This window comes from Castor canadensis, chromosome 6 (assembly GCF_047511655.1).
Source record: "Castor canadensis chromosome 6, mCasCan1.hap1v2, whole genome shotgun sequence".
Taxonomy (NCBI): domain Eukaryota; kingdom Metazoa; phylum Chordata; class Mammalia; order Rodentia; family Castoridae; genus Castor; species Castor canadensis.
The window spans coordinates 48,096,972-48,122,939 of NC_133391.1; the positions used below are offsets into that span (position 1 = coordinate 48,096,972).

General features: G+C 45.2%; 1 protein-coding gene and 1 long non-coding RNA gene across 23 annotated transcripts in view; one reads left to right on the forward strand and one right to left on the reverse strand.

The window, feature by feature from the left end:
- LOC141424108 (uncharacterized) overlaps window positions 1-9,317 on the reverse strand; it is a 31,995-nt gene extending 22,678 nt beyond the window's left edge. For 3 of the 4 annotated variants that reach the window (XR_012448972.1, XR_012448974.1, XR_012448971.1), the window contains exons 1-4: window positions 8,660-9,317; window positions 6,845-6,917; window positions 5,912-6,114; window positions 2,845-3,656 (exon numbers count right to left, since the gene is read on the reverse strand). This is a non-coding gene — a long non-coding RNA (uncharacterized lncRNA). The remainder of the gene's footprint in view (window positions 1-2,844; window positions 3,657-5,911; window positions 6,115-6,844; window positions 6,918-8,659) is intronic. The other variant, XR_012448973.1, reaches the window with a different exon arrangement.
- Window positions 9,172-25,968, forward strand: part of LOC141424107 (short transient receptor potential channel 3-like) — a 57,023-nt gene continuing 40,226 nt past the window's right edge. For 4 of the 19 annotated variants that reach the window (XR_012448963.1, XR_012448968.1, XR_012448957.1 and 1 more), the window contains exons 1-5: window positions 9,330-9,485; window positions 13,744-13,908; window positions 16,133-16,168; window positions 18,095-18,183; window positions 23,125-23,325. Coding sequence is in view for 2 of the 19 variants with exons in the window: in XM_074076549.1 (XP_073932650.1) it covers window positions 18,134-18,183 (50 nt within the window). In the remaining 17 variants the exon portion in view is untranslated. Of the gene's footprint in view, window positions 9,486-10,027; window positions 10,198-11,407; window positions 11,528-13,387; window positions 13,521-13,743; window positions 13,909-15,419; window positions 15,597-16,132; window positions 16,169-18,094; window positions 18,184-18,692; window positions 18,852-23,124; window positions 23,326-25,968 lie in introns of those variants that run through there. The other 15 variants (XR_012448961.1, XR_012448967.1, XR_012448966.1 and 12 more) reach the window with 14 other exon arrangements.

Here is a 25,968-nt window from a genome sequence, read left to right on the forward strand (position 1 = left end):
GGAACTAATAGGAATAGACAATGACTTTCTAAATAGAATTCAAATGGCTCAGTAACTAAGAGAAAGGATTGACAAATGGGACTACATGAAACTAAAATGCTTCTGAACAACAAAAGAAATAGTCACAAGAATGAAGAGGCCACCCAAAGAATGGGGGAAAACTGCCAGCTATACATCTGACGGGAATTAGTATCGAGAATATATTCAAAAACTAAACTCCCCAAAAACCAATGACCCAAGGAAGAAATGCACAAATGAACTGAACAGAGCTTTTTCAAAGGCAGAAGTCCAAGTGACCAACAACTACATAAAGAATGCTCACCATCCCTGGCCATAAAGGAAGTGCAAATCAAAACCATGTCAAGATTCCACCTCAGTCCCGTTAGAATGGCTATCATCAAGAATACAAACAACTAATGTTTTCAAGGATGTCTAAAAAACGGAACCCTCATATGCAGTTGGTGGGAATAGAAATCAGTACAACCAGTATGGAAAACAGTATGGAGGCTCCTCAAAACTAAAAGTAGAATTGCCATATGATTCAGCATTATCATTCATAGGGATATACCCGAAGGAATGTAAGTCAGGTTACAATAAAGCCTCCTGCACATCCTTGTTACTGCAGCATTATTCACAACAGCTAAGATATGGAAACAGCCAAGATGCCTCAATACTGATAAGTGGATCAAAAATTGTGGCATTTATACATGATGTAATTTTATTTAGCCTTAAAGAAGAATGAAATTTTATTATTTGCCGGTAAATGGATGGAACTTGAGAACATCAACTTAAGTGAAATTAGGTTAAGAAAACCAAAGGCCAGATGTTTTCTCTCACACATGGACTAGAGACCTGATACACATACAAGCAATATTATGAACAGGTCTCACTAAGGGGAGCTTACTTATGAGAGAGCGAGGGTAAAAGGAAAATGTTAAGGGGGTCAATATGGTGGTTGTAATTTTTGTACAAGAATGCAGAATTATTAAACCTTTTGAAATTACCATAAGAAGGGGAATAAAGTAGAAAGGCAAAAAATAGAGGGAATGAACCAATTCATGTTAGAATACATATATATGGAAATGTCACAGTGAAACATCCTGTATAACTATTTTAATGAAACAAAAATGTGCTGGGCACCATTGGCTCATGACTGTAATCCCTGTGACTCAGGAGGAAGAGATAAGGAAGATCGTGGTTGGGCAAATAGTATGTAAGAACCTATTTCAAAAACACCTAGCACAAAAAAAAAAACGGCTGATGGACTGGCTCAAGGTATAGTCCCTGACCTCAAGCCCCAGTTCTGCCCTCCACACCAAAAATAAAAATAGCTTGTTTTCAAACATGGAGAACAGGAAGGGAAAACAAGTCCTGTCTAGGGAGTTGGTAACTTGTGTGTGTGTGGGTGGGGGTGAAGATATAAGGAAAGTGTGTTGCAGGTGAATAAGGTGTAAATACTATATACTCATGTATGAAAATGGAAAAATGAGACCTGTTGAAACTATTCCAGAAATGGGGGAGGGAGGATAAAGGAGAATAATGGAGGGATGAATTCAACTATGGCATATTATAAGAACTTTTGTAAATTTCACAATGTACCCCCCAAAATAATTTTTTAAAACTCAGTAATGTAAAAAATCTTTTTAAATTATTGTGTTCATTTTACTGAATTTAAGAGACACAAGCTATGCAACCACACTTATTTGGCCAGTTTTTCTACAAACTCACACCTATTTGACTTATTATGCTAAGTGGATACTGTGCATGTTAGTTCTGATGACCTCGTACCTCCTCACAAACATTATAGCACTGACATCAGCCAACAGCAGATATGAGCAATAGAGCTCTATGTTCCAAACACCTCTGACAATATCTGCACCAGCACAGGTAAATATTCAAACTCTCTGCATAGATTTCCCTACAACATAAGAGGGTTGTTCTAAATGATATATAAGGTCAGTTTGGGTTCTAATATGTTATTAATATTTTAGGTCACTTTCGCTCAACTGGGCAGTTCTCAAACTCCTGACCCACAGAAAATGGGTAAATTAATTTTTTTGTTTACTATGCTAAATGTTGGAGAAATCTTTTACACAGCTATAGGTAACTAATAGATGGTAGATGGCAGTTCCATCTGCTAACTACTGGGGGCATCCAAGACTGTTCCACAAACCTTAGGGGCTTGCACTGGGAGACTAGGGGCATCTTGATACCTCCTGTGGAAGAAAGCATCTATAGCCTCTGCAAAAATGCTACCAGTGCATTTGGTGGAGTGTTGATAAAAAATTCTGAAATGGTACATACATGGTAAGGCAGCCGGGGCTCATGAACTCGTCCTCAACTCATGACTTCAAAAAGCATCAAACATAGAAAACCACGTGAAGTGACATCATTTCCACCAATGTTCTTGGAAAGAAGACATACTACCACCTCTATGCCAATGAGGAAGGAAACCCTAATCCACCAGAATCTATGCCTGAAGTGATCACTGGAATTGGAATCATTTTTAGCAAGCCAATGACGCACATGGACACATGTATCAGGATACCCGGATATATACTGGGCATATTCAATGAATGCTGAATATTTCCTCCTCAGATAATATGTTAGGGTTGATCTTCGCAATAGCAAGGTTGAGCCAAACCTGTAGTTAGTGACTTCCAGGGAGCATTGCTGAGTTGCATTATGTGGGACAGAGTACCTAACAGACACTGATACAGGAAATATTTTACAACCACCCACGCACACACACTCACACAAACACACCCACAGCATGGCTATGTCCCATGAATATTAAGTATTCTGGTGTAAGTGAATTTCTGGGCTTTCATCTAAATAAAGTACCTTTCAGCAGCACCAAAACTTCATAAATACCAGGAATCACTGGTGAACCAGGGTAATTTCTTCAGACATTCGTTGCCATGGTGTAATGTAACCTGCAGGCCAGAGAAGAAGTGATGGCATAGCAACACGTGGCTGGGCCTCTGAGTAACCTCCTTCCTCCCTTGCCAGTCCACTAGCAGCACACTGTGAGACTGGCTGTTCAGGGTGAGCCCCTAAAATCAACGCCACCTGTACACCACAGTGAGATCCAGGGCAGCCTGTTCTGCTCGGTGAGTTCCAGGCCCAAAAAGGTCACAAAAGCCTGTGGACACTCCAGACCGTGGGGTATGGTAGCTTAGGCTAGCAGGTGAAGAAAGGCATGCTCCAATCCTGTCGTGCTAATGTCACCCATGTGCTCCTCCTGTCCCTGCCCTGTTTCCCTAGGCCCCACTTAACTGAGAAGTCTTCCACACAAGACAGGGGCACCTTCCTCCAGCTTCTTCCTGCTTGGCTGGCTGGGCTGCCATAGCAACAGGCCAGGCAGGAGCTTCCTCAGGACTCTTCAAGTTCCAGGGGCTGTGAGCCCACTGTGACATCACCACCAAGGCTTTTCTGATTGGTCAGACTGCATAAGCAGTCCCTCTAGGCCCTGCCCCCTCCCAGCTCCAGCCACTTGTGTGGCAGTTTCCTGGCAAGATCTTCTGATCTGAGGATTGCTTTTCTCCTCCAGGTTCCCTCATCAGCTTGTTCAAGGTTCAAGTGGGATGACATTTCTGTCCTGTTCCAAAGAACTCCCAATCTGGAACCTGCATTTTGGAGATCAGGAAGTGTTTCTGGTGGTAAGTACAAAAACACATCAAGGCCTTTGCACTTCCATCAGCAAGGAAAGCTCCCTCTACATTGGATGAGGCAATTTCCCTCCCAGAACTACATCTCCCATCATGTGGGAGGTCATTCCCTTATGTGAGGAAAAATATAGTACACTGGGAACCAGGGAGTTGTGTTTCCAGGCTTCTGTGTTCCTAACTCCATCAAAACACACAAACGCACACACTGGCTGCCAAGAGCTTCAAAGTGACCACAAGAATTCACTTCATGTTGACAAAGAAATTAATTCACTTTGATCTGAGAAATACACCGGCACACACAGGGTGTAGTCAAGGAATGCTTAATATTCCCTAGTCAGTGAAATTGTTACCATCTCTCCAGTGAACAGCAGCTTTCAGGAACACCAGAAAGTATGGAATACCATGAAGCACTCAGGAAGAACATTCATTTCTACAAAGATTCTCTCATGGACAAAACACTACACCTTTCATTCATGGAACTGAACACATAAAGTCAAGAGCGACTCAAGGCTGTTCCTCAAAGTGACTTCAGGAACTAACCTAACTTCTAGCAATCAGTGATGGCAAATTGAACAAGAGATATAACACACACACACACACACACACACACACACACAAAGTGATGATATCCTAATTGTTATCTAGTAAGTGAATTTCTTAACTTCTATCTACTAAATAGCCATGTTGAACAAGACCAGAAGTCACTGAGCAACAGGACACCCTGGTGCATTCCATTCATTCCCACAGTGTTAAAGAGAGATTTTGATTCAAGGAGTCTTATGCATGCCTAAAGAGTGGATATGCTCAATGAATATGAAATAGTATGTAGTATGAGAATTTATTAGAAAGAGCAAAGAAATTAATACACTGTGACACTACGAGTATTACACACACAAACACACACACACACGCTGGTGTTATCTGTAGGGGATCAAAGTGGTTGAGGTGACCTACCATTGCCTGCCCTGGCCTGCTCTGTGTCCTCTTTGAGGTCCTTTGGTAAATTCTCCAGAAGCATCTTGGTTGAGGGTTGACCCAGTATCACTTGATATGGTCTATGCCTCCACTCTGGGCTCTCTTGCAGCCTGAACCTCCACACAGTGGGAGACAGCAAGAGAGTGTTCTTTTAACTACATGGTCTCTAGAAAAATGATCTGGCTAGTGTGTTTGGAATGTGGGCATCTGGTCATCAGGGTTCAACATTCTATGGTCCATCATCCAGGAAGTGAGGGCTTCTCTGGTGTACTCACAACTGAAACTCTTCTTCAGACAAGCCCTCCCCAAGGTCTAGTAGGATGGTGCACCCCCACCCCCAAGTCTAGGTCATAGGTTGGCAATAGTGTGACTCACACAGCCTACCCCAGTGGTCTGGGTACCGTCACTGTTCCAATATTGAGGACACAGAGCTGGGGTCAGAGATGGCCCCTTCATTAATTAAACCAAGTATGTGACTCTCAGCAGAGCATTAGGGATCTCAGGACCTTCCCAGTCTTCCTGATTGCTCCCTGGGGGATCATCCTAGCATCTAATTCCCAGGATGTTATCAGTTTTTCATCATGTCTAGTACCTGTATTTCCTGTGACACTTTGAGGCAGTTCATTCATGTAGGTAATGCACTAAATGAGCGTTGGGAAATTTAGAAGAAGGGAAGCAATAAGAATGGAATATAGATTGGATGTGGTGTTGCACAACTATAATTTCAAAACTAGGGAGGATGAGGCTGGGAGTATCAAAGTTCATATCCAGGCTGGACTAGATAGCCATACACGGACTCTAAGCAAAACCAGAGAACCCCAAGTTAACATAGACTTGAGTTCATTGGCTTTATCTAGAGAAAATCAAAAGTGTGTACACAGAGACAAATGCACACAGACTCACAATGGCTTATATGAGCACAAATGCATGTGCACACAGAGACGCTTACACATTTGCAAACAGATGCAGATAAGTACGAATGCTGTCACAGAAGTTCATGTGCACATGCGTGATTATACCCACACATAGATGCACACACTGAGGCAAAAATACATGCACACACATTCATCCTAATCCCAGGGTCTCCCCAAGGTGACCACAACTTCTCTTTTCCCTCTCAAAGAGCTACCCAGTTGCTAGTCATACACTTAGCCTCCTTTCCTGGAATTCCAACACCCATTGCTAACCTGCCTACACAATACCTTGATGTGGATTCTCCTTGTCCCACTCATAAAAGGAGTGTGGGCAGCTATCTCACGACTCACCCTTGATTCTGAAATCCTGGCACAGGTGACAAATGAGGTCATCTATGTCTTGATCCTAGGCACCAAGGAAAGGCAGGAGCTGGTGACGAGGCTGCGATTGGGCTCATGTGTTCAAGGCCCCTGTGTCTCTTCTGTGCTTCTAGGGACAGGGAAGCACTAAGTGAAAACTGCTTTTGGAGACCAATCCTCTGAGGAACCAGCACCTTCAGGAAAGGAAGCAGTGAGTGAACCCTGCAGTGACTGTGGTCATCCACTGAGTGCTGGATTAATTGTACGTGTTTGTGTAACAAACCTACATGCATGTGACAAAGATGTGTCACATGTTTGTAACTGGTCTATCCCAGTCTCTGTCCACGTGTAATTCAAGCAGAAGTGCTGCTCAAAAAGGTGGTGCCCTACTACTGCCCAGACTCCATCTGGTCAGTGGGACATAAAGCGCAAGAATTACCTAGCATCCACCACCCGCACCACCATCAATCAGTTTGACGCCATGGTTTCCTCTGTCATCACAACCTCCCTGGGAGACCAGAGCATGAAGGACTCAGATCAAGCCTGGTGGAACACTGGATTGAGGTGGCCAGGGTATCCTGCAAGAGGCCTAGCCAAGAAGGCTACCACAGTAATGTCTGCACAATCCCTCATGAGTCTCCATAGATTAAAAATCTCTCAGGTTGCTGGTAGCTAGGACTCATTTCAGGACAATTTCTCACACTTGGCTCTCAAAGTCAGATTTATACTAAATATTCAAATCAACTCTATTCAGTAGTCTCGGGCTTACCTTAGTGCTGAACAGGACAACACATACGAGGACACAAGTTAAGGGGAGGACATGATACATGGTGTATTATTTACAATTTAAAAAATAAACACTACATTCCTATAGTTCCTTTTGGATACGTATTTGCCAAATGCATGGATGCTATTTTACGTTACCTGAGAATCTTTGAAGTAGAAGCACCCAGGGTAGTTAGTTGTGCATTTCTCTTCAGGTGGCCCTAAATCAGCACTATCATATTAGAAACAAAAATACTTTGTTAACAGCATGACCTATTTTCTGAACACACAAGACATTTTCATTGGAAAATAACTAGAAAACAAAGAAATGCAAACAGCAAAAAAAAAAAAAATCCAAACATGTTCCTTATTCCACACACTATTTTTAACACTTTGTGTACTTCTGCTTCATTTTGTATATAAACATATACATTTTAAAATGCAATCTGGGTGGGGTGGTTCAAGTTACAGAGTGCCTGCCTAGCAAGTGCAAGGTCCTTAGTTCAAACCCCAGTCCTGTAAAGAGACAAAACAAAACCACAATTCAGACAACCCTATGGGTATAATTGGATATCTTTTTCCCGCTCATCATTACATTCTTTTAGAACATCACTTGACTGCTGTACCACACATTCCATAGATCTATAACTTATTTATAATAACCCACTGCACTGTAGGTGAATGAGTAGCACAGAATTAAGCAGGAGGCCTTTCTCTTTATTTTTGCTTCCACACAAGTGCTCTGCTCCAGCAGCCATCTCAGGGCTCTTTCGTGGCAGATGGACCATAAGTCTCACTGGGATAGTCATTTTTGTGTGGTGCTGGATCACACGCAGGACCTCATGCATGCTGGGCAAGCACTCTACCACTGAGCTACATCCCTAACCCTTTCATCTACACACTCCTAAATGTTTCCCATTTTTAAAGTTTCCAAAGTAATCATTTCTTCTTGAAAAATTAACTTGAGAATTTTAAAAGCTCTAATGTAGTGGCACATGCTTATAATCCCAGCTACTGTGGATGAATAGATGGAAGGTTTGTGTTTTGAGGTCAGCCCAAGCAAAAGTCAGTGAGACCCTATATCTAAAAATAAGTCAGGTGTGGTGGATCAATCCTATAATCCCAAATACTTGGGATCATCTCCATCTGAGGCCAGTCCAGGCCAAAAGATGGGGGGAGGGGGGAGAGAGACAGAGAGAGAGAGAGAGAATAAGTGCAAGATCCCATCTCAAAAACAACATAAAAGCAAAAGGACCAGTGGTGTGGCTCAAGTGAAGTGGTAGCATGCTTGCCTAGTTAGCACATGGCCCTGAGTACCAACCACAAAATAAGAACAAAATAACAAGACAAAAGCTGTAATGGTTCTTATACTGTCTTTTTCTAAATTCTCATGCATAATTATTCTTATGCCTGTCATATGTATATCTTCCCCTTATGTCTTTGAAAGACACTGGCATTCACAGTTAAAATAAGTATAAGCAACTCAGAAGCATCTATTAAAATTTAAATGTATGTAACTTTAATATCCCGCAACTCCTCTTTTTGCCACAAACCCCGGGGAAACACTTGAGCATATACAAGAGACATCCTCAAGGATCATCTGCAATCATGAAAAGCTGGAAGCACTCATCAGTGGGACAGGACCAACTGCACTGTGGTACAGCCATTTTCAAAAATCATACAACAGTCATGACAAAGGAGGGGAAAGTCTACATGACCATAGGAGGTTGTGTCAAAGAGAAAATAAACACATTTTACTAGCTTAAAATACACACATGCAAATGCACTGAATTCTTTTTCTATGAGGTCTGGGGTTAAAGAGAGTCAGACTTGAGAGGGCATTCAGCTGTACTTGCAATGTGTGTACTTGCTAATAGCACATTACTTTGATAATTTCAAATAAGTGAAGTGAATATATAAAATGGCTAACAATATAAAGAAATAGCGATTAAATTCATGCAGGTCAAACCTTACCTGTGCAAAAAGTTCTCTTCTGCTAGTTGAATTTGTAGTATTCCACCCTTCCATTTCATTTAAAAATGTTAAATAATATTTTTGCAGCACACACGTTTTCTAAATATTTAGTAACAGGAGAAATAGGCTTGTTTATCACAAAGAGACAACTAAAAGTGGAAGAGCCAACTCTGGTTCTTCATTCCTATAATCACAGCTACTCAGGAGGGGACAGCAAGAAATACTGTGGCTTATTGCACAAGCAGCAAATCAAGTTGCTTTGGAGAAGGATGACGTCTTTGGAGGACTTGCAGACAGACCAGTGAGGTGGAGTCTTCAAGGGATGAGCCCCTGGGTTCCTGGGGATGTGGCCATGGTACAGGGCTAGGGCCAGCTGAGGGTCCACTCTCTCCGCCTCCTGCATGCGCGGAACCGGGCGCTGGGGGCAAGCAGGGCCCCAGTGCTGGAGTCTCAGGCTGCTGCCAGCATCCCTGCTCGGGCAGGGGCATAAAGTGCACTAGAGAACGGGATAAGTAAGCACTGAACTTTGTCCACTGCAAAGCAACTGCAGCATGGTTGCTGGCAGGGGGCCGGCAGGGGGCGCGCTGGGGCAGCGCCTACGCCGGAAACTCAAGAAGGGCAGGGCCTCTGCACGGACTCCACGCCCACTGGCAGGCCTTGGCTAGCTGTGTCGGCCCTACAGCCAGGCAGCGCTCGCCCCACAAGCCAGCTAGGGCAGACTCGAAAGTGGGGAAGGTGATCAGCGTGGGACGGTGGCACTCTGGAGCAGGGCTTGGCCGTGGCAGGTCCCTCCTCCTATCAGAGGAGCGTCCCCCTGACCCGGGCGGTGAGGACGGGGCAGGAAGGGGGAGATAGGAGCCGTGTGTGTGTGTGTGTGGGGGGGGGGGGGGTCAGGCAGGACATTGAGTCAGGTCGCGGGGTCAGGCAGGAGATGTGTCGGGCTGCGGGCATGGCGGGGGGAGTCAGGTAGTGGGTCTGGCTGCGGGCGGCGGGGGTCAGGCGGGAGGTGCGTCGTGTTGCGGGTGGCGGGGATCGGGCTTGCAGTGAGTCGGGCTGTGGACAGCGGGTTCAGGCATGCCGTGCGTAGGGTTGCCAGGGTCAGCGGGCGGCTGGGTCAGGTGGGAGGTGCGTTGGGCTGCAGGCTGTGTGGGTTAGGCAGGAGGAGTGTCTGGCTGCGTGAGGTGTAGATCAGGCGGAAGGTGCTTTGGGATGGGCGCGGCGGGGGTCAGGCTGAGGTGCATCGGGTTGTGGGCAGTGGGGTTAGACGAGCGGTGCACTGGGCTGTGGGGGTCAGACGGGAGGTGCGTCCGGATGCCCGCGGTGGAGGTCAGGTGGGAGGTGCATCCGGATGCGCGCGGCGGGGGTCAGGCGGGAGGTGCCTCAGGATGCTTGCCGCATGATTCAAGCGGGAGGAGGAGCTGTCTGCGGCATTCAGGCTGGAGTTACGTCAGGCCGAGGGCTGCGAGGTCAGGCGAGCCCTGCATAGGGCGGCGAAGGTCAGGCTTGCGGTGTATCAGGCAACAGGGGTCAGGCTGGAGGTGCGTCTGGTTGTGGGCGCCGGGGTCAGGCGCGCGGTGCATCGGGTGGCGGGGATCAGGCGTGTGGTGCGTCAGGCGGCGGGGGTCAGGTGGGAGGTGGGCTGCGGGGGGCAGGCGGGAGGTGCATTAGGAGGCTGGCGGTGGGGGTCAGGCATACAGTGTGTTGGGTTATGGTTGGCGGGGTCAGGCGTGCGGTGTGTCTGGTGGCAGGGGTCAGGCAGGAGGTGCACAGGGCTGTGGGCACCTGGGGTCAGGCGGTGCGTTGGGCTGCGTGTGGCGGGGTCAGGCGCCTCTTGCATCCGGAAGCCTCTTGCATCCGGAAGCACCTCCCACCAGACCCCTGCTCGCAAATCCCGATTCACCTCTCGCCAGACCCCCACCGCCCAATGCACCCCTTGCCTGACCCCGCCGCCCACAACCCGATGCACCTCCCACCTGACCTCCACCGCCGGGATCTCAAATCACCTCCTGCCTGACCCCTGCCGCACACGCAGCCCAACGCACCGCCTGACCCCAGGTGCCCACAGCCCTGTGCACCTCCTGCCTGACCACCGCCACCCAACAAACCGCACGCCTGACCCCGCCTACCATAACCCGACACACTGCACGCCTGACCCTACCGCCAGCCTCCTCACGCACCTCCCGCCTGCCCTCCGCCGCCCGCAGCCCACCTCCCACCTGACCCCCGCAGCAGGATGCACCTCCCGCCTGACTCCTGCCGCGCATCCTGAAGCACCTCCCACCTGACCCAGGCCGCTTGCATCCTGTGGCATCTCCCACAGTGGAGGTCAGGTGGGAGGTGCATCGGCTTGTGGGCAGCGGGGTCAGGCAAGGGGTGCATTTGGCGGTGGGGGTCTGGCGGGAGGAGCATCCGGACTTGCGAGGCGGGGGTCTGGTGGGAGGTGCTTCAGGATGCAGGCAGTGGGAGTGAGGCGAGCAGTGCATCAGGCGGCGGTGGTCAGGCTGCAGGTGCGTCATGTGGTGGGGGTCAGGCGGGAGGTGGTCGGGCTGCAGGCAGAGTGGGTCAGGCTGGAGGTGCATCGTGTGAGGGTATCAGGGGTCAGGTGGTGACCAGGGAAGTGCATCGGCTTGTGGGCGGGGGGAGGGGGGTCAGGCAAGGGGTGCATTGGGCGGTGGGGGTCTGGCGGGAGGAGCATCCGGACTTGCGAGGAGGGGATCTGGTGGGAGGTGCTTCTGGATGCAAGTGGTGGGAGTTAGGTGGGAGGTGCTTCAGGATGCGCCTGGCGGGAGTCATGCGGGAGGTGCTTCCGGATGCAGGCAGCAGAAGTGAGGCGAGCAGTGCATCAGGGCGGCGGGGGTCCTGCTGCAGGTGGGTCATGCGGTATGGGTCAGGCGCGAGGTGGTCGGGCTGCAGGCAGCTTGGGTCAGGCTGGAGGTTCGTTGGGTGCGGGTATCGGGGGTCAGGTGGTGCCCTGGCTGCAATTGGCGGGAGTCAGGAGGGAGGTGCTTTGGAATGCCCGCGGTGGAGGTCAGGCGGGAAGTGCATCGGCTTGTGGGGGCGGGGTCAGGCAAGGGGTGCGTTGGGCGGTGGGGGTCTGGCGGGAGGTGAATCGGGATTTGCAAGGCAGGCGTCTGGTGGGAGGTGCTTCCGGATGCAAGAGGCAGGAGTTAGGCGGGGGGTGCCTCAGTATGCAAGCGGCCTGGGTCTGGTGGGAGGTGCTTCAGCATGTGTGGCGGGAGTCAGGCGGGAGGTGCTTCTGGATGCAGGCAGTGGGAGTCAGGCGAGCAGTGCATCAGGGCGGCAGGGATCAGGCTGCAGGTGCAACATGTGGCGGGGGGCAGGTGGAAGGTGGGGTGCGGGCGGCGGGGGGCAGGCGGGAGGTGCATGAGGAGGCTGGCGGCGGGGTCAGGCGTGCAGTGTGTCGGGTTATGGTTGGTGGGGGTCTGGCTAGATGTGCATCGCGATTTGCGCGTTGGGGGTCTGGTGGGAGGTGCTTATGGACATAAGTGGAGGGAGTTAGGTGGGAGGTGCTTCACGATGCGCCTGGCGGGAGTCATGCGGGAGGTGCTTCAGGATGCAGGTAGTTGGAGTCTGGTGAACAATGCATCAGGCGGGCGGGGGTCAGGCTGCAGGTGCGTCATGCGGTGGGGGTCAGGCGGGAGGTGCATGAGGAGGCTGGCGGCGGAGTTAGGCGTGCAGTGTGTTGGGTTAGGGTTGGCGGGGTCGGGCGTGCGGTGTGTTGGGTGGCGGTCGTCAGGCAGGAGGTGCACAGGTCTGTGGCCACCTGAGGGCAGGCGGTGCTTTGGGCTGCGCGCAGCGGGAGTCGTGCGGGAGGTGCTTTGATATGTCCTGGGTGGAGTTCAGGCGGGAGGTGCATCGACTTGTGGGCAGCGGTGTTAGGCGAGTGGTTCATTGGGCAGTGCGGGTCAGGCTTGCGGTGCATTGGGCGGCGGGGGTGAGGCGGGAGTTGGGCTGCTGGTGACCTGGGTCAGGCGGGTGGTTCTTCAAGATCCGGGCAGCGGGGTTCTGGTGGGAGGTGCTTCGGGATGCCTGCGGCAGGGGTCAGGCTAGAGATGGGTCTGGATGCCTGCGGGGGGGTGGGGGGGCGGAATGGGGGGTAATGTGGGAGGTGCCTCAGGATGCATGTGGCATGGTTGAAGCGGGAGGTGTAGCTGCCTGAGGGATTCAGACTGGAGGTACTTTGAGCTGCTAGGTCAGGCTTGCGGTGCATCGGGAGGCGGGAGGTGAGCTGCAGGCGGTGTGGGTCAGGCGGGACGTTCTTCAGGATGCGCATAGCGGGGTTCTGGTGGGAGGTGTTTCAGCATGCAGGCAGTGGGAGTCAGGCTAGCGGTGCATCTGGCAGCCGAGGTCAGGCAGGAGGTGCGTCGGGATGTGTGGTGGGGGTCAGGCATGCGGTGCGTCGGGTTGTGGGCAGCGGGGTCAGGCGAGCGGTGCATCGGGTGGCGGGGGTCAGGCATGAGGTGCGTTGTTCCGTGGGGGTTAGGCGGGAGGTGATCGGGCTGCAGGTGCATTGGGATGCGGGCAGAGGGATCAGGCCTGCGGTGTGTGGAGTTTTGGGAGTCAGCCTGCAGTGCATCGAATTGTGGGCAAAGGGGGACTGGACAGGCGTGTGGTGTGTTGCCGCCCCCCCCCCCCGCCTGCCCGCCTTGGTGCCCTTGGCTGGTGACATGGGGACATTGAGTCACATCTTCTCCTCCTGCCCTGAAGCCACTGCCTGTGCCCCCAGAGCTGGTCTGAGGCTCATTGTGCTCTGGCTAGGCTCCTGCTGCACTGCTGTCCTGGAGAGCAGCTCTGCGACCAGGGCCACTGTGGGCGCCTGTAGATGCTGTTTAGAGACCAGGTTTGTCACTGTGTTTCCCAGGGCTACAAATACAGTACTATGATTTGGGGGGTTTTGGCTGAAAGTAGAACACATTGGTTTTCAGAAAATTTTGAGGTTGAATGTGAAGAGATTTGTGAGGAGCAAAATGAGAATGTTTTTAGGAAAATTGTGTATTATCTGAAATAATTGTTAGTAGTTGGAATATGTTTCTAATATTTGCTTTTTTATGGAATCATATCAGAAAATCTGCAGATCATATTCTGTGGGATAGATTCTTTTGAAGACTTGAAAAGTCAGCATGGACATTTAAAACCAGCACTGTCATTTCTGAGTATGCTGACTGCTTTCAATGTGAGAAATTCCTCCAGGAAGACAAGGACTACCAAGCTCTGAGAGGACAGAAAGGGTGAGCATTGTTTCAGTCCAGAAGAAGTTTTGAAGCTCACTGTATTATACACAGGAACTTGGTTGTCAAATGTTGATTTAGGATTCTGCAAGTTCACTGTCATGGTGTACTTGTAAACGAAGGCATCTTTTGCACATCACATTTGCTCAATACTTTTTTTGTGGCACTAGGGTGCAAATTCAGACTTTGTGTCTGCTAGGGAGGCTCTCTAACTCTGAAGCCACATTCCAGCTTCCACACTCTGAAAAGTTGCCTGAGGTAAATATTAACACAGTGTCCTTAAGAACTTTCCTAGTCAAGTGGTACGGGATTTTTGTGTTTTAACACAACCTTATTTATTCTTTTAAGTATTGGGAATTGAATCTAGGGCTTCATGCATGCTAAGCAAGTGCTCTACCACTTGAACCAGGCCGCCAGCTTGTTTTTGGTTTTTGAGACATGATCTTGCTATGTAGCCCAGGCTGGTCTCCTACCTCAGCTGCCCAATTGCTGACATTATAGGTATGTGCCATTAAACCCAGATTTTAATTAATAAATCTTACAATTTGTTGCTCACTCACGTGAAAGCTGCCTAACTGTAATGCACTATCATTGCGTATAGTCAATAAATGTTCAGCCACTGAAGCTTTTTCCAAAAGGAAGATATCTGGTCTTAAAGAGTAAGCTTTATTGCCAAATGTCTATGGTGCTCTGACAGATAAGAGGAAGCTAATTTAACCTTGCAACTGGATAACTAGATATTAGGAACTTTGGTTGGACAAGAATTACAATCTTTGAGCAGAAATCATTTTTGAAAGTGGTTTCTGATTTTTGTACTGAAATAACTCTTAGGAGAGGGAGAGACAGCTCAGAGGGTCTTAGGCATCTCACTGCAGGGGTATTTTGAATTATTTCTAGAAATGGAGTGATGGAATTTAGAGACCTTAATTACTTGAAAGGAAGAGATGGGTACTGAAAGTACAGAGAGTATAGGCTGGTGGAGTGGCTCAAGCAGTTAGAGTGCCTGACTACCATGCATGAGGCCTTGAGTTCAAATTTCACTACCATTACAAAAAGAAATAGAGTCAGGCTAGCCAGATGTAAAAAAACTCCTGTAGCTAGAAAGAGATTTCAGACAAAGATATTTCAAAAGATGAAATACTTTTCTTTTCTATGAGTAATATGTAAGTATTTTAGCAAACTTGGAAAAGAATAAAAATTATAATAAAGAATATATATACACACTCATATATTTTTCCCCTTCTGGGCTGAGGATTAAACCCAGGACATTTGCACATACTGGGCAAGTGTTCTACAACTGAGCTACATCTCTGACCCAAGAAGTAATATTTTAAAGCCATCAATCAAAATAGTTATGGGAGTGATTAGTGATATAATTTGGCAAGAGGAATGGTACTAGAAGAGAAGAGTTTTGAATGGTAAAAGAATGCAGTCTGATGCAAGTATGCAAGTGGAATCTAGATGTGAATAAACAATGTGATTATACAGTGCTTTGTATCACTGTTTTTCAGATTTTCTTTTCTTTTTTCACAAAAAAAGAGCCTGCACTTTAAAAATACTTAGATGATATCACAAAAAGCAGAACATCCGATGAGCTTCACAGCATAAAAATGCCTGAGAGCCCTGACACTGAAGATTATATTCACCTGGGTTATGCTTTGCTACAAAACAGAAAAAAAGATTGGCAGGTAAAAGTGACTGTTCCTGAGGCGAAGTGATACAGCATTGTTCAAAATGGTATTTATAATTCTATTTTTTGACAGCTTTTTGATATACTGAGCAAATTGACAGCCAAAAAGCTTGATCTGGATTTGAGGTCATCACATGTTTACTTAATCAACAAATTCATACTATGTCTGCCTGAGTCACTGGGTCATGTGCTGTTGGAAAGACAATAATTTGAAGTCATCTCTTTCAATTGACATAATTGTGCTGTTACAGTTCCTCTGGATTATTAATGAATACATTAGAAGCCAGTCAATCAGATAGTAGTATCTGAAGAATGTATCCTTTGAGGCAGTTATGTTTTCATTTCTCCAAACATTGTTAGAATTCTTTTGGAATTTCTTTTACTGCACATGCTCATTGTTTTGAATATCCTCAGTTTTGTTTCCTAATGAGTTGGTTTACAAAATAATGAGTTTGAAATTCAAAATTAAGTGTGCCTGCAAGTATTAACAATGTAAGAATAGTTTTTCATTTAATTTTTCTGTTTTTTTTCCAGTGCTGGGGATTGATCCCAGTTCCTTGACTCTGCTAGGCAAGTAATGCATTCTCAGATTTTGTTCTTACCTTTTTAAAACTTGTTGATAATAATGGTGTTTGAAGTCAGGGTCTCTTACATGCTTGGTAGGTGTTCTACCACTTGAGCCACACCCCTAGCCCTTTTTTCTTTTAGTTATTTTTCAGATATGGTCTTTTGAGTTTTTACCCAGGGTGGGCCCTCAGACCTTGATCCTCCTCCCTATGCCACATCACACAGATGGGATTATTTTGGGGGTGGTGGGACTTGGGACACAGATAAGAATACAGGTACACAATATCATGCTCAGCTTACTGGTTGAGATGGGGTCTTTCTAACTTTTGGGATTTTATTTTGTAGTATTGGGATTTGATCTCAGAGCCTTGTGATTGCTAGGCAGGCAGTCTACCATTTGAGCCATATCACCAACCCAGGTCTCACTAACTTTTTGCCTTCCCTGGATTAGAACTGCAATCCTCCTGATTTCTGCCTACCAAGTAGCTGGTATTGTTACAAGCATGAATCACTCTGCCCAGCCTCTGTGCTTAACTATTTTTTTCATGATTTCTCAGCACTGTCCTTGTGAGGATTGTTCTTAAGCATTTTATGAGCTGTAAAATTATATTGTGAAGCATGAATGTGTGGGCTTCATATTTGATTATTTTGAAGAAAATTAGTGGTTTTTGCTAATTTTGTTAAAAATATACTCAATGCTTAAATTCTTTTTCTAAATTTCCTGAAGACTACAGATCTTCATAGACTTTTTGTTTTTGGTGGGTCTGTTGGGACTGGTAGTACTGGGGTTGGAACTCAGGGCTTTTCACTTGCAAAGCAGTTGCTCTACCCCTTTAACAACACCTCCAATCCAAGTCTATAAATCTTTAGGTTACAGAAGTACAGTGAGCCCCTAAAAGAATAAACAGAGCCAAACCATCTAAAACCAATCACTGTATTGTTTAGGAATAGATACATACGTGATAAAAAACCAATAGTAATATATCGAAATTTGGGCTGTTTTCCTGTGACGTATACCTGCATTTCTCTCTACTCAGCAGGTAGAAACAGGAGGATCGCAGTTCAAAGCCAGCTCTGGCAAATAGTTTCCACAACCCTATGTTGAAAATACTCAACGCACAAAGGGTCTGGTGGAGTGCTATGGTTTTTCTTTTTTTAAATATTTTTTACTGAGTACTGTTGTACTGGGTATATTTTGTTACATTTACAAAAGTCTTTTACAATATATCATAGTTAAATTCATTTCTTCCATCATTTTCCTTTATTTCCTCTCTTCCTATTCCTGGATTAGTTTAACAGGTCTCATTTTTCCATTTCCATACATGAGTACATAATATTTCCATCATATTCACTCTCACAACCCTTTTCTTACAATCCTCCCTGCTCCCAATGTAAGTAACCCCCAGACAGGACCAGTTTTACTTTCTTGTGTTGTGTTCCTTATTAGTTTATTTCTTTGTTTTTGGTGGCACTGCGTCTGTTCTCTTTTTTTGAAAAAAAAAAGATACTTTTTGTTTAAGATAGCTCTATAGGGAGTTTCACTGTGACATTTCCATGGACATATGTATTATAATCCTAATTGTTTCATCCCTTCCTTTTGTCCTTTGTACTTTATTACCCTTTCATATTCATTATTGTATAGAAAATACATCAACTGTATTCACATTCTTAACGTCATTCTTTAAATGTTCTCCCCCCCATTAGTGACTTCCCCTTAGACTGAGTTGTTTTTCATAATATTCTTTGTGTTTTTATTGGGCCTATATTCTATATCTGAGAGAAAACATGCAGTGTTTGGCTTTCAGAACCTGGCTAATTTCACTTAAGATAATCTCCATTTCCATCCATTTCCCTGCAAAGGATAAAATCTCATTCTTTTTTGTGGCTGAATAAAATTCCATTGAAAATTCTTGTTTTTCTAATTTACAGATGTAAAGAAAGTTGTACAGTGACACAGATTATCAGGAAATGACCACACGGTTACTTTTCAACTTGAATTTCAGATTCTACAAATTCAGGTGAGTTAAGGAGTGTGTTGTGATAAGAGATCTTTCTTCTATGAGACAAACAATTCCCATACCCCAGCCTCTAGCAGTGACTGATTTGAGGACGAGTTCATGAGCCCTGGCTCCCTTAGCATGTACGTATCATTTAAGAATTTTTTGTCAACACCCCACCAAATGCACTTGTGGGATTTTTGCAGAGGCCATAGATGCTTTATTGCAGGACAGATATCAAGATGCCCCTGGGGTCTCAGTGCAAGCCCCTGAGGTTGTGGAGCAGTCTTGGATGCCACCAGTAGTTAGCAGATTGGCCTGTCATCTTCCATCTGTTAGTTACCTATATCTGTGTAACAGATTTCCCCAACTTTTAGCATAGTAAACAAGAAAAAAATAATTCACTCATTTTCTGTGGGTCAGGAATTTGAGAACTGCCCAGTTGAGCAAAAGTGACCCAAAATGTTAATAGAATGTTAGAACCCAAACTAACCTTATATGTCATTTAGACCAACCTTCTTATTTTATAGGGAAATCTATGCAGAGAGTTTGAATGATTACTTGTGCTGGTGCAGCTATTGCCAGAGGTGTTTGGAGCATAGGGCTCTGTTCCTCACATCTGCTGTTGGGTGATGTCAGTGCTATAATGTTTGTGAGGAGGTATGAGGTCATCAGAACTAACATGCATAGTAAGTTGCATGGGTGTTAGTCTGTAGGAAAACTGGCCGATTAAGTGTGGTTGTGTAACTTCTCTCTCTGAAGCTCAGTGAAATGAACACAATGATTAAAAAACCTTTTTTACATTACTGAGTGTTAAAAAAAATTATTGTAGTGGGGGAACATTGTGACATTTGCAAAAGTTCTTATAATATACCATAGTTGAATTCATCCCTCCATCCTTCTCCTTTATCCTCTCTCCCTCCATTCCTGGAATACTTTCATCAGGTCTCATTTTTCCATTTGCATACATGACTATATAGTATTTATACCATATCCTACACCCTTTCTTTATATCCTCACCCCTCCCACAAGTATCAACTCCCTATACAGGACCTATTTTCCATTTCTGTTCTCCATTTTTAAAAACAAAAATCCATTTTTGTGTTTGTTTTTTTTGGCATTGGGGGCAGGACTGGGGCTTGAACTCAGGGACTCTGCCTTGAGCCAGTCCACTAGCCCTTTTTTTGTGATAGGTGTTTTCGAGGTAGGGTCTTGCAAACTATTTGCCCAAGCTGTCTTTGAACCATGATCTTCCTTATCTCTTCCTCCTGAGTCACAAGGGTTGTAGGTGTGAGCCACTGGTGCCCAGCACATTTTTGTTTCATTAAGATAGCTATACAGGATGTTTCATTGTGACATTTTCATATGTAGATATGGATATATGCATATGTATATATATATGTGTTATAACACAAATTGGGTCATTCCCTCTATTTTTTGCTTTTCTACTTTATTCCACTTCTTATGGTAGTTTCAAAAGGTTTAAAAATTCGGCATTCTTCTACAGAAGTACAACAACCATATTGACCTGCTTAACCTCCTCCTTTTACTCTCTCTCTCTCATAAATGAGCTCCCCTTAGTGAGACCTGTTCTTCATAATACTTTTTGTATGTGTATCAGGTCTCTAGTCCATGTGTGAGAGAAAACATGTGGCATTTGGTTTCCTTAACCTGACTAATTTCACTTAAGTTGATGTTCTCCAGTTCCATCCATTTACCCGCAAACAACAAAATTTCATTCTTAATTAAGGCTGAATAAAATTCCATCGTGTATAAATGCCACAGTTTTTGATCCATGTATCAGTAGTAAGGCATCTTGGCTGTTTCCATATCTTAGCTGTTGTGAATAATGCTGCAGTAAACATGGATGTGCAGGTGTCTGTATTGTAACCTGACTTGCATTCCTTCAGGGATATCCCTATGAATGATAATGCTGGATCACACAGCACTTCTACTTTTAGTTTTGAGGAGCCTCCATACTGTTATCCATACTGGTTGTTATCCATACTGGTTGTACTAATTTACATTCCCACTAACTGCATGTGAGGGTTCCTTTTTTTAGACATCCTTGAAAACATTAGTTGCGTGTATTCTTGATGATAGCCATTCTAACGGGACTGAGGTGGAATCTTGACATGGTTTTGATTTGCACTTCCTTTATGGCCAGGGATGGAGAGCATTTCTTTATGTAGTTGTTGGTCACTTGGACTTCTGCCTTTGAAAAAGCTCTGTGCAGTTAATTTGTGTATTTCTTCATTGGGTCATTGATTTTATGGGTATTTAGTTTTTGAGTATATTCTCGGTATTAATTCCTGTCAGATGTATAGCTGGCAAAGATTTCTCCATTCTGTGGGTAGCCTCTTCATTCTTGTGACTATTTCTTTTGTTGTTCAGAAGCATTTTAGTTTCACGTAGCCCCATTTTTGAATCCTTTCTCTAGTTGCTGAGCCATTAGAATTGTTTTTAGAAAGTCATTTTCTATGCCTATTAGTTCCATTGTAGTTTCTGATCTTTCTTGCACTAGATTCAGTGTTCCAGGTCTTATTATGGTCCTTAATCCATTTTAAGTTGATACTTGTACAGAGTGAAAGACATGGATCTAATTTCAATTTGTGCATGCAGATATCCAGTTTCTAAAGCAACATTTGTTGAAGAGGCTTTCTCTTCTCCATCATATGGGTTGGGTGCTTTTGTCATAAATCAGGTGGGCATAGCTGTGTTGATTGAGATACATCTTCTATTCTGATTCTTAGCTTTAATCTGCATGTCTGTTTTGTGCCTGGTATTCAGGGGCTCCTGCTTAAGTAAGCACTTTACCACTTGGGCCATGCCCCCAACCCACTGCTTTAGTTATTTTTCAGATAGGGTTCTTATGCTTTCCCTGGACAGTTTCCGATCATGATTCTCCTACCTTGACTCTCACATGTTGCAATTACAAATGTTGACTATCATGCCCAACTTTGAGATAGGGCCTTCCTAACTTTTGGCCCGGGCTGACTTAGAACTGTGATCTTCCCATCTCTACCTCTCAAGAAGCTGGGATTATGAGCATGAGTCATTGTGCATGACCCCAAAATAAGACCTTTGTTAATGAAGAGAGAGTCTAATAAAGACTCCAAAGATAATCTTCTAGTTATGACATTTGAATGAAAACGCTGAAATCTCAATTCATGGTGCTTCATGAAGGGTATATAAATTTTGCCATGGAAATGCGACCCTATTTCTTAAAGATCTTTGTCCTGAATTCTTAAGTTGTGGAGAAGAATGAGTACTGTAGGCTTAATTTAAGTGGACTGTGATAGAAAAGGAGGAGCTGATACTCATGCAAGGGCTTTGAGGTCAGGATGCTATAAGGGGAGTAGTGACCTTTAGTACCATAGCCAGGATTGAGATAGAGAAACAGTATCTAGAAGTCAGCTTCCTAGGAACTGAACAGAATGTACAACCTACAGGCAGAGGGAAGGACAACACACTAAATCCCAGACTTCGGGTTAGCAGGGTGACCTGTCTATCTCAATGGGTAAGAAGCCAGTATCTAACATGGACTCACACTAACTAAAACTAGATATAAGATACACTTCCAGGGCTTGTACTTCCTCTTTCCTTCCCCCACCCTTCCACTTTGAAAACCTCTCTATTGAGATAAATAATTCTTTAAAGTAAATTCAGTTGCTTTTAGCATATTGTAAGAGCTTGGCAGCCACCACCACAGTAAGTTTTAAGACACTTTCCTCTCCTCAAAACTATCACCTGCAGTTCCTCCTCTTTTCACAGAACCCTAACCAACCACTAATCTATTTTTTCTCTGTTTATTTCATTTTGGAAATGTTACATAAATTCAACAATATAAGATGTGATCTCTGTGTCTTACTTCTTTCATTTAGCATGTTTTCAAGGTTCATCAATGTTGCAGCATGTGTCAGTACTTTTTTTGGCTGAATATATCCCATAGTGTGGATATACAACATTTTTTATTGTGTGGGTTTGGGGTTTGAACCACCTGGTGCACCAGGATGACCTGTAAGTGGACATCACTTGTAAACCTGTCACCCCTGCAGTACCTGGAGCTACCACAGCCCTTTCCTATATCCAGGATCCCTGGAGCACCCTCCTCCCCCTCCTAGAGTTTCTAGCTGTCTTTGCTAGAGAGCTATGACTTTATTTTTTGTGCACCGCCTTCTTCCTGATGGTGGGCCCCAGGGTCATCTTTCTAAATTGAGGCATCACAAGTACAGTTCTGCCCTGCACATTTTCCTGACTTGTGCATGTATGCTCCCTTTTCCCTCATGTGCCTTTGAGCTAACAATCTGCTTGCCCTCCCTCCTCCAGTGTTCATTCCCCAGGGTTTAGGGCATGCCTGACACCAAAGCTACCCACTCTGGTGGTGGCCAAAGCCCTGCTGCTCCATGGGAATGAATCCTGCATGTACCAGGCCAGGCTTGGTAGTGGGAGCCCCCTGGCCCTGTCCTTCTTCCTTCCCCAGCACCCACACTGTGCTCTCTGGATAATTCCTGGGGAAATCTAGTCCTCCCCACGTGCTCCAAGAAAGAAGGTATCCCATTGGTGGCATTTGCACCCTGAGCATGAAAGTGTTTGATGTCCCCACTGCAGAGGAGCTAATACAGTAACCGTAAAGTGACAGAAGTCAATATGGGAAGGTGACTGGAAAGTAGTTTAAGAGGTCAGGTAGACATGAATCAATTAGGGTTGTAATATACTTGTGCATGGAAGCAATGCTAGGAATCTTTCCATATAGCTCTCCTTATCTCAACTAGCAAAAATGCGTTGTCTTTCTTATTTTAGGTCTTCTCTTCAACAAAATTGGAGAAAAGGGCAGAAGAGGTTCTGCCTGGAAGCAAGGGAGTGAGAGGAGGGTGGGTGTGGGCAGGGGGGAGAAATGACCCAAACAATGTATGTACATATAAATATATGAATAAAGAAAAAAAATTGCCTTCCCTACAGATACTACTTCTGCTACCAGCTATCACTATTACACAGTGACTTACCTATCTTCATGGTATTCTGCACAGCATAGTTACTTGTCAAGGATCTCCCTTACCTGCAAATGACTTGTGGCAGCAGCTTGTGCTCATGGAATTTGCCATCTTACCATATTCCTTACCATCTTGAATACAGGAATTGTCCTTTTGAAAACTCAAACAGGTGAGTGCCAGTACTCATACCTGTAATCCCAGCTACTCAGCAGGCAGAACTCAGGAAGACTGAGGTTCAAAGCATTGCCAGGCCAATACTTTGGCAGACTCTATCTCAAAAATAGGCAACACAAAAAAAGGGCTGTCAAAGTGGCTCAAGTGGTAGGGTGCCAGCCTAGTAAGCATGAGTACTACCAAAAAAACCCAAAAACAAAAATCAGAGACAGAACTTTCCTGTATCGGGAAAAAGTTCTCCAGGAGGCCGTCTGTATCCAGTACGTGGTAGAGTGTCTCCCATAGCCAAGACTTAAGGGATGGAAATGGAAATTCTACCTCTCCCTATTACCCCTTGTGATCTGCTGTCAAAATTTTTGCTTCTTGTTCCCTTGATCTTGTGCTCTGCTGGTTTAGAGGTCTTAGGTTTTTGTTGTTTTGTTTTTTGTCTTTCTATTTGGCTATACTAAGGATTGAACTCAAGGCTTCTGCAACTAAAGCCAGGCTCATGGTCCTTATATTTTGTTTGTTTTCAGAAAAGGTCTCGTTTTCTCAGACCACCTCTGATCCTCTTCCTCCTGAGTAACCGGGACCACAGGCATGTGCCACATCACCCAGCTTGATTTTGCTTGTTTTTTTGTTTTGTTTTTTCTTACCAGGGGTTTGAACTCAGAACTTTACCCTTGCTAGGCAGGCAGTCTACCAGTTGATCCATGTCTCCAGTGCTATTTGCTGTGGTTATTTTTGAGATAAGTTTTTTTGCCCAGGCCAGCCTGGACAATGATATTACTTTTTTAAGGTTCCTGGTATCACTGGGATGACAGATGTAAGCTACCATACCCAGCTTTTTTCTTAAGATAGGGTCTCACAAACTTTCTTGCCCTGGCTGTCCTGCAACCACAATTCTCCTAATCTCAGACTCTCAAGTAGGTAGAATTACAGGTGTAAGTCACTAGCACCTGGCTTCCAGCTTGTTTTTGAGACAGGGTCTCAATACCCTTTGCCCAGGTTGGCCTCAAACTGCTATCCGTCTATTTCCACTGCCTTGGTAGTTGCCCTACAGGTCTTAGTTTCTTTTTGGGGTTTTTTTTTGTTGTTGTCCTGGAGGTGTAGTCAGGGCCTTGCATGGCTAGGCAGATGTTCTACCACTTGAGCCACATGCCAATTATTTTTACGTTGGTTAGGTTTTTGTTTGCATTTTTTTTTATGGTACCAAGGATGAATCTGATGAGGACTTTGACAGCTGCTAGGCAGATGCTCTACCACTTGAGCCAAGCCTCTGACCTGCTTTAGTTTTTGAGATAGGGTCTCCCTTTTTGCCCAGGCCAACCTGAGACTCTGTCCTCCTATTGGTGTCTCCCCATGTAGCATGAGAAGACAGATGCATGCCATTGGTTGAAATTGGACCTTGCTAACCTTATGTCCAGGCTCGCCTTGAACTGCAATCCTCATGATCTCCACATCACTAATAGTTAGGATTCCAGGTGTGAGCCACCATGCCCAGCCTTGAGTCTTAGATGCAAAAGAGGGAATTCTTCTACCAGGTGATATCACAGTGATTCCATTGAACTGGAAGTTGCCAGCATGGGCAAATAGTTCATGTGACCTTGTGATGAAAATAACCAGAGAAATAACCAGAAAACAACCAGAGGTATGGCTTAAGTGTAGAATGCCTGCTTTGCAAGTTTAAAGTCCTGAGTTCAAACTCATGTACCCCCCTCATACACACACAAATGAATGTGGGCTTTTAGGTTACTTTCAGCCATTGATACATTGAAAGCATATCTCTTATTTATAATAACAGGATAAAAATGTTAATAGTACACATTCACATTTCCTTGATCATAGGATCTGAGGACATTCCTATTATTTGGGTCCACTAATGAAAATGAAATTGCACTGTAGGTTAAACAGCGAAATTTTCGTGTAATGAAGTTCTAACCTTTCATTAAAAGTGTTACCAGAAAGTACAAGGAAATGCTGGCTGAGGGTGAATTCCCAAGGAAGACAGACTTGGAAATGTCCCTTCCCCAAATCTGACTTCCTTCTTCATTAGAGCAGTGGAGACTCAGGAGTTTCCTGCTTGCCCTGGCTGGATCTGTTCTGCAGCTAATGGGAAGGCAGAAGACGACCTATCAGTGTGCATATGGGGCACAGATGATGGGCAGCAAGTGGCATGAGCATGTAGAGGGAGTGGTGAGGGGTGCAGTAAAGCCATGCAATTACCTACAGGAAATGTGGCTCATTGTGAACCTAGGGGTACTGGGGGTTGAGCAGGGCAGTTATGTCTAGAGAAGCCCATGGCTGTGGTGTTGCTGACCAAGTTCATTCTGGGTATGTGCTGTAGATAGATCCCCACAGTGTCTTCACACTTAAGCCATTTGAAAGCCCTGTTTCTGTTTAATTTTTTTATTTAATTTTTTTGGTGGTGGTTCTTGGGTTCGAATTTAAGAACTTTTACTTGCTAGCATGTATCAGTAGTGAGGTATCTTGGCTGTTTCCATATCTTAGCTGTTGTGAATAATGCTGCAGTAAACAAGGATATGCAGGAGGCTTTATTGTAACCTGACTTACATTCCTTTGTGTATATCCCTATGAATGATAATGCTGAATCATACGGCAATTCTACTTTTAGTTTTGAGGAGCCTCCATACTGTTT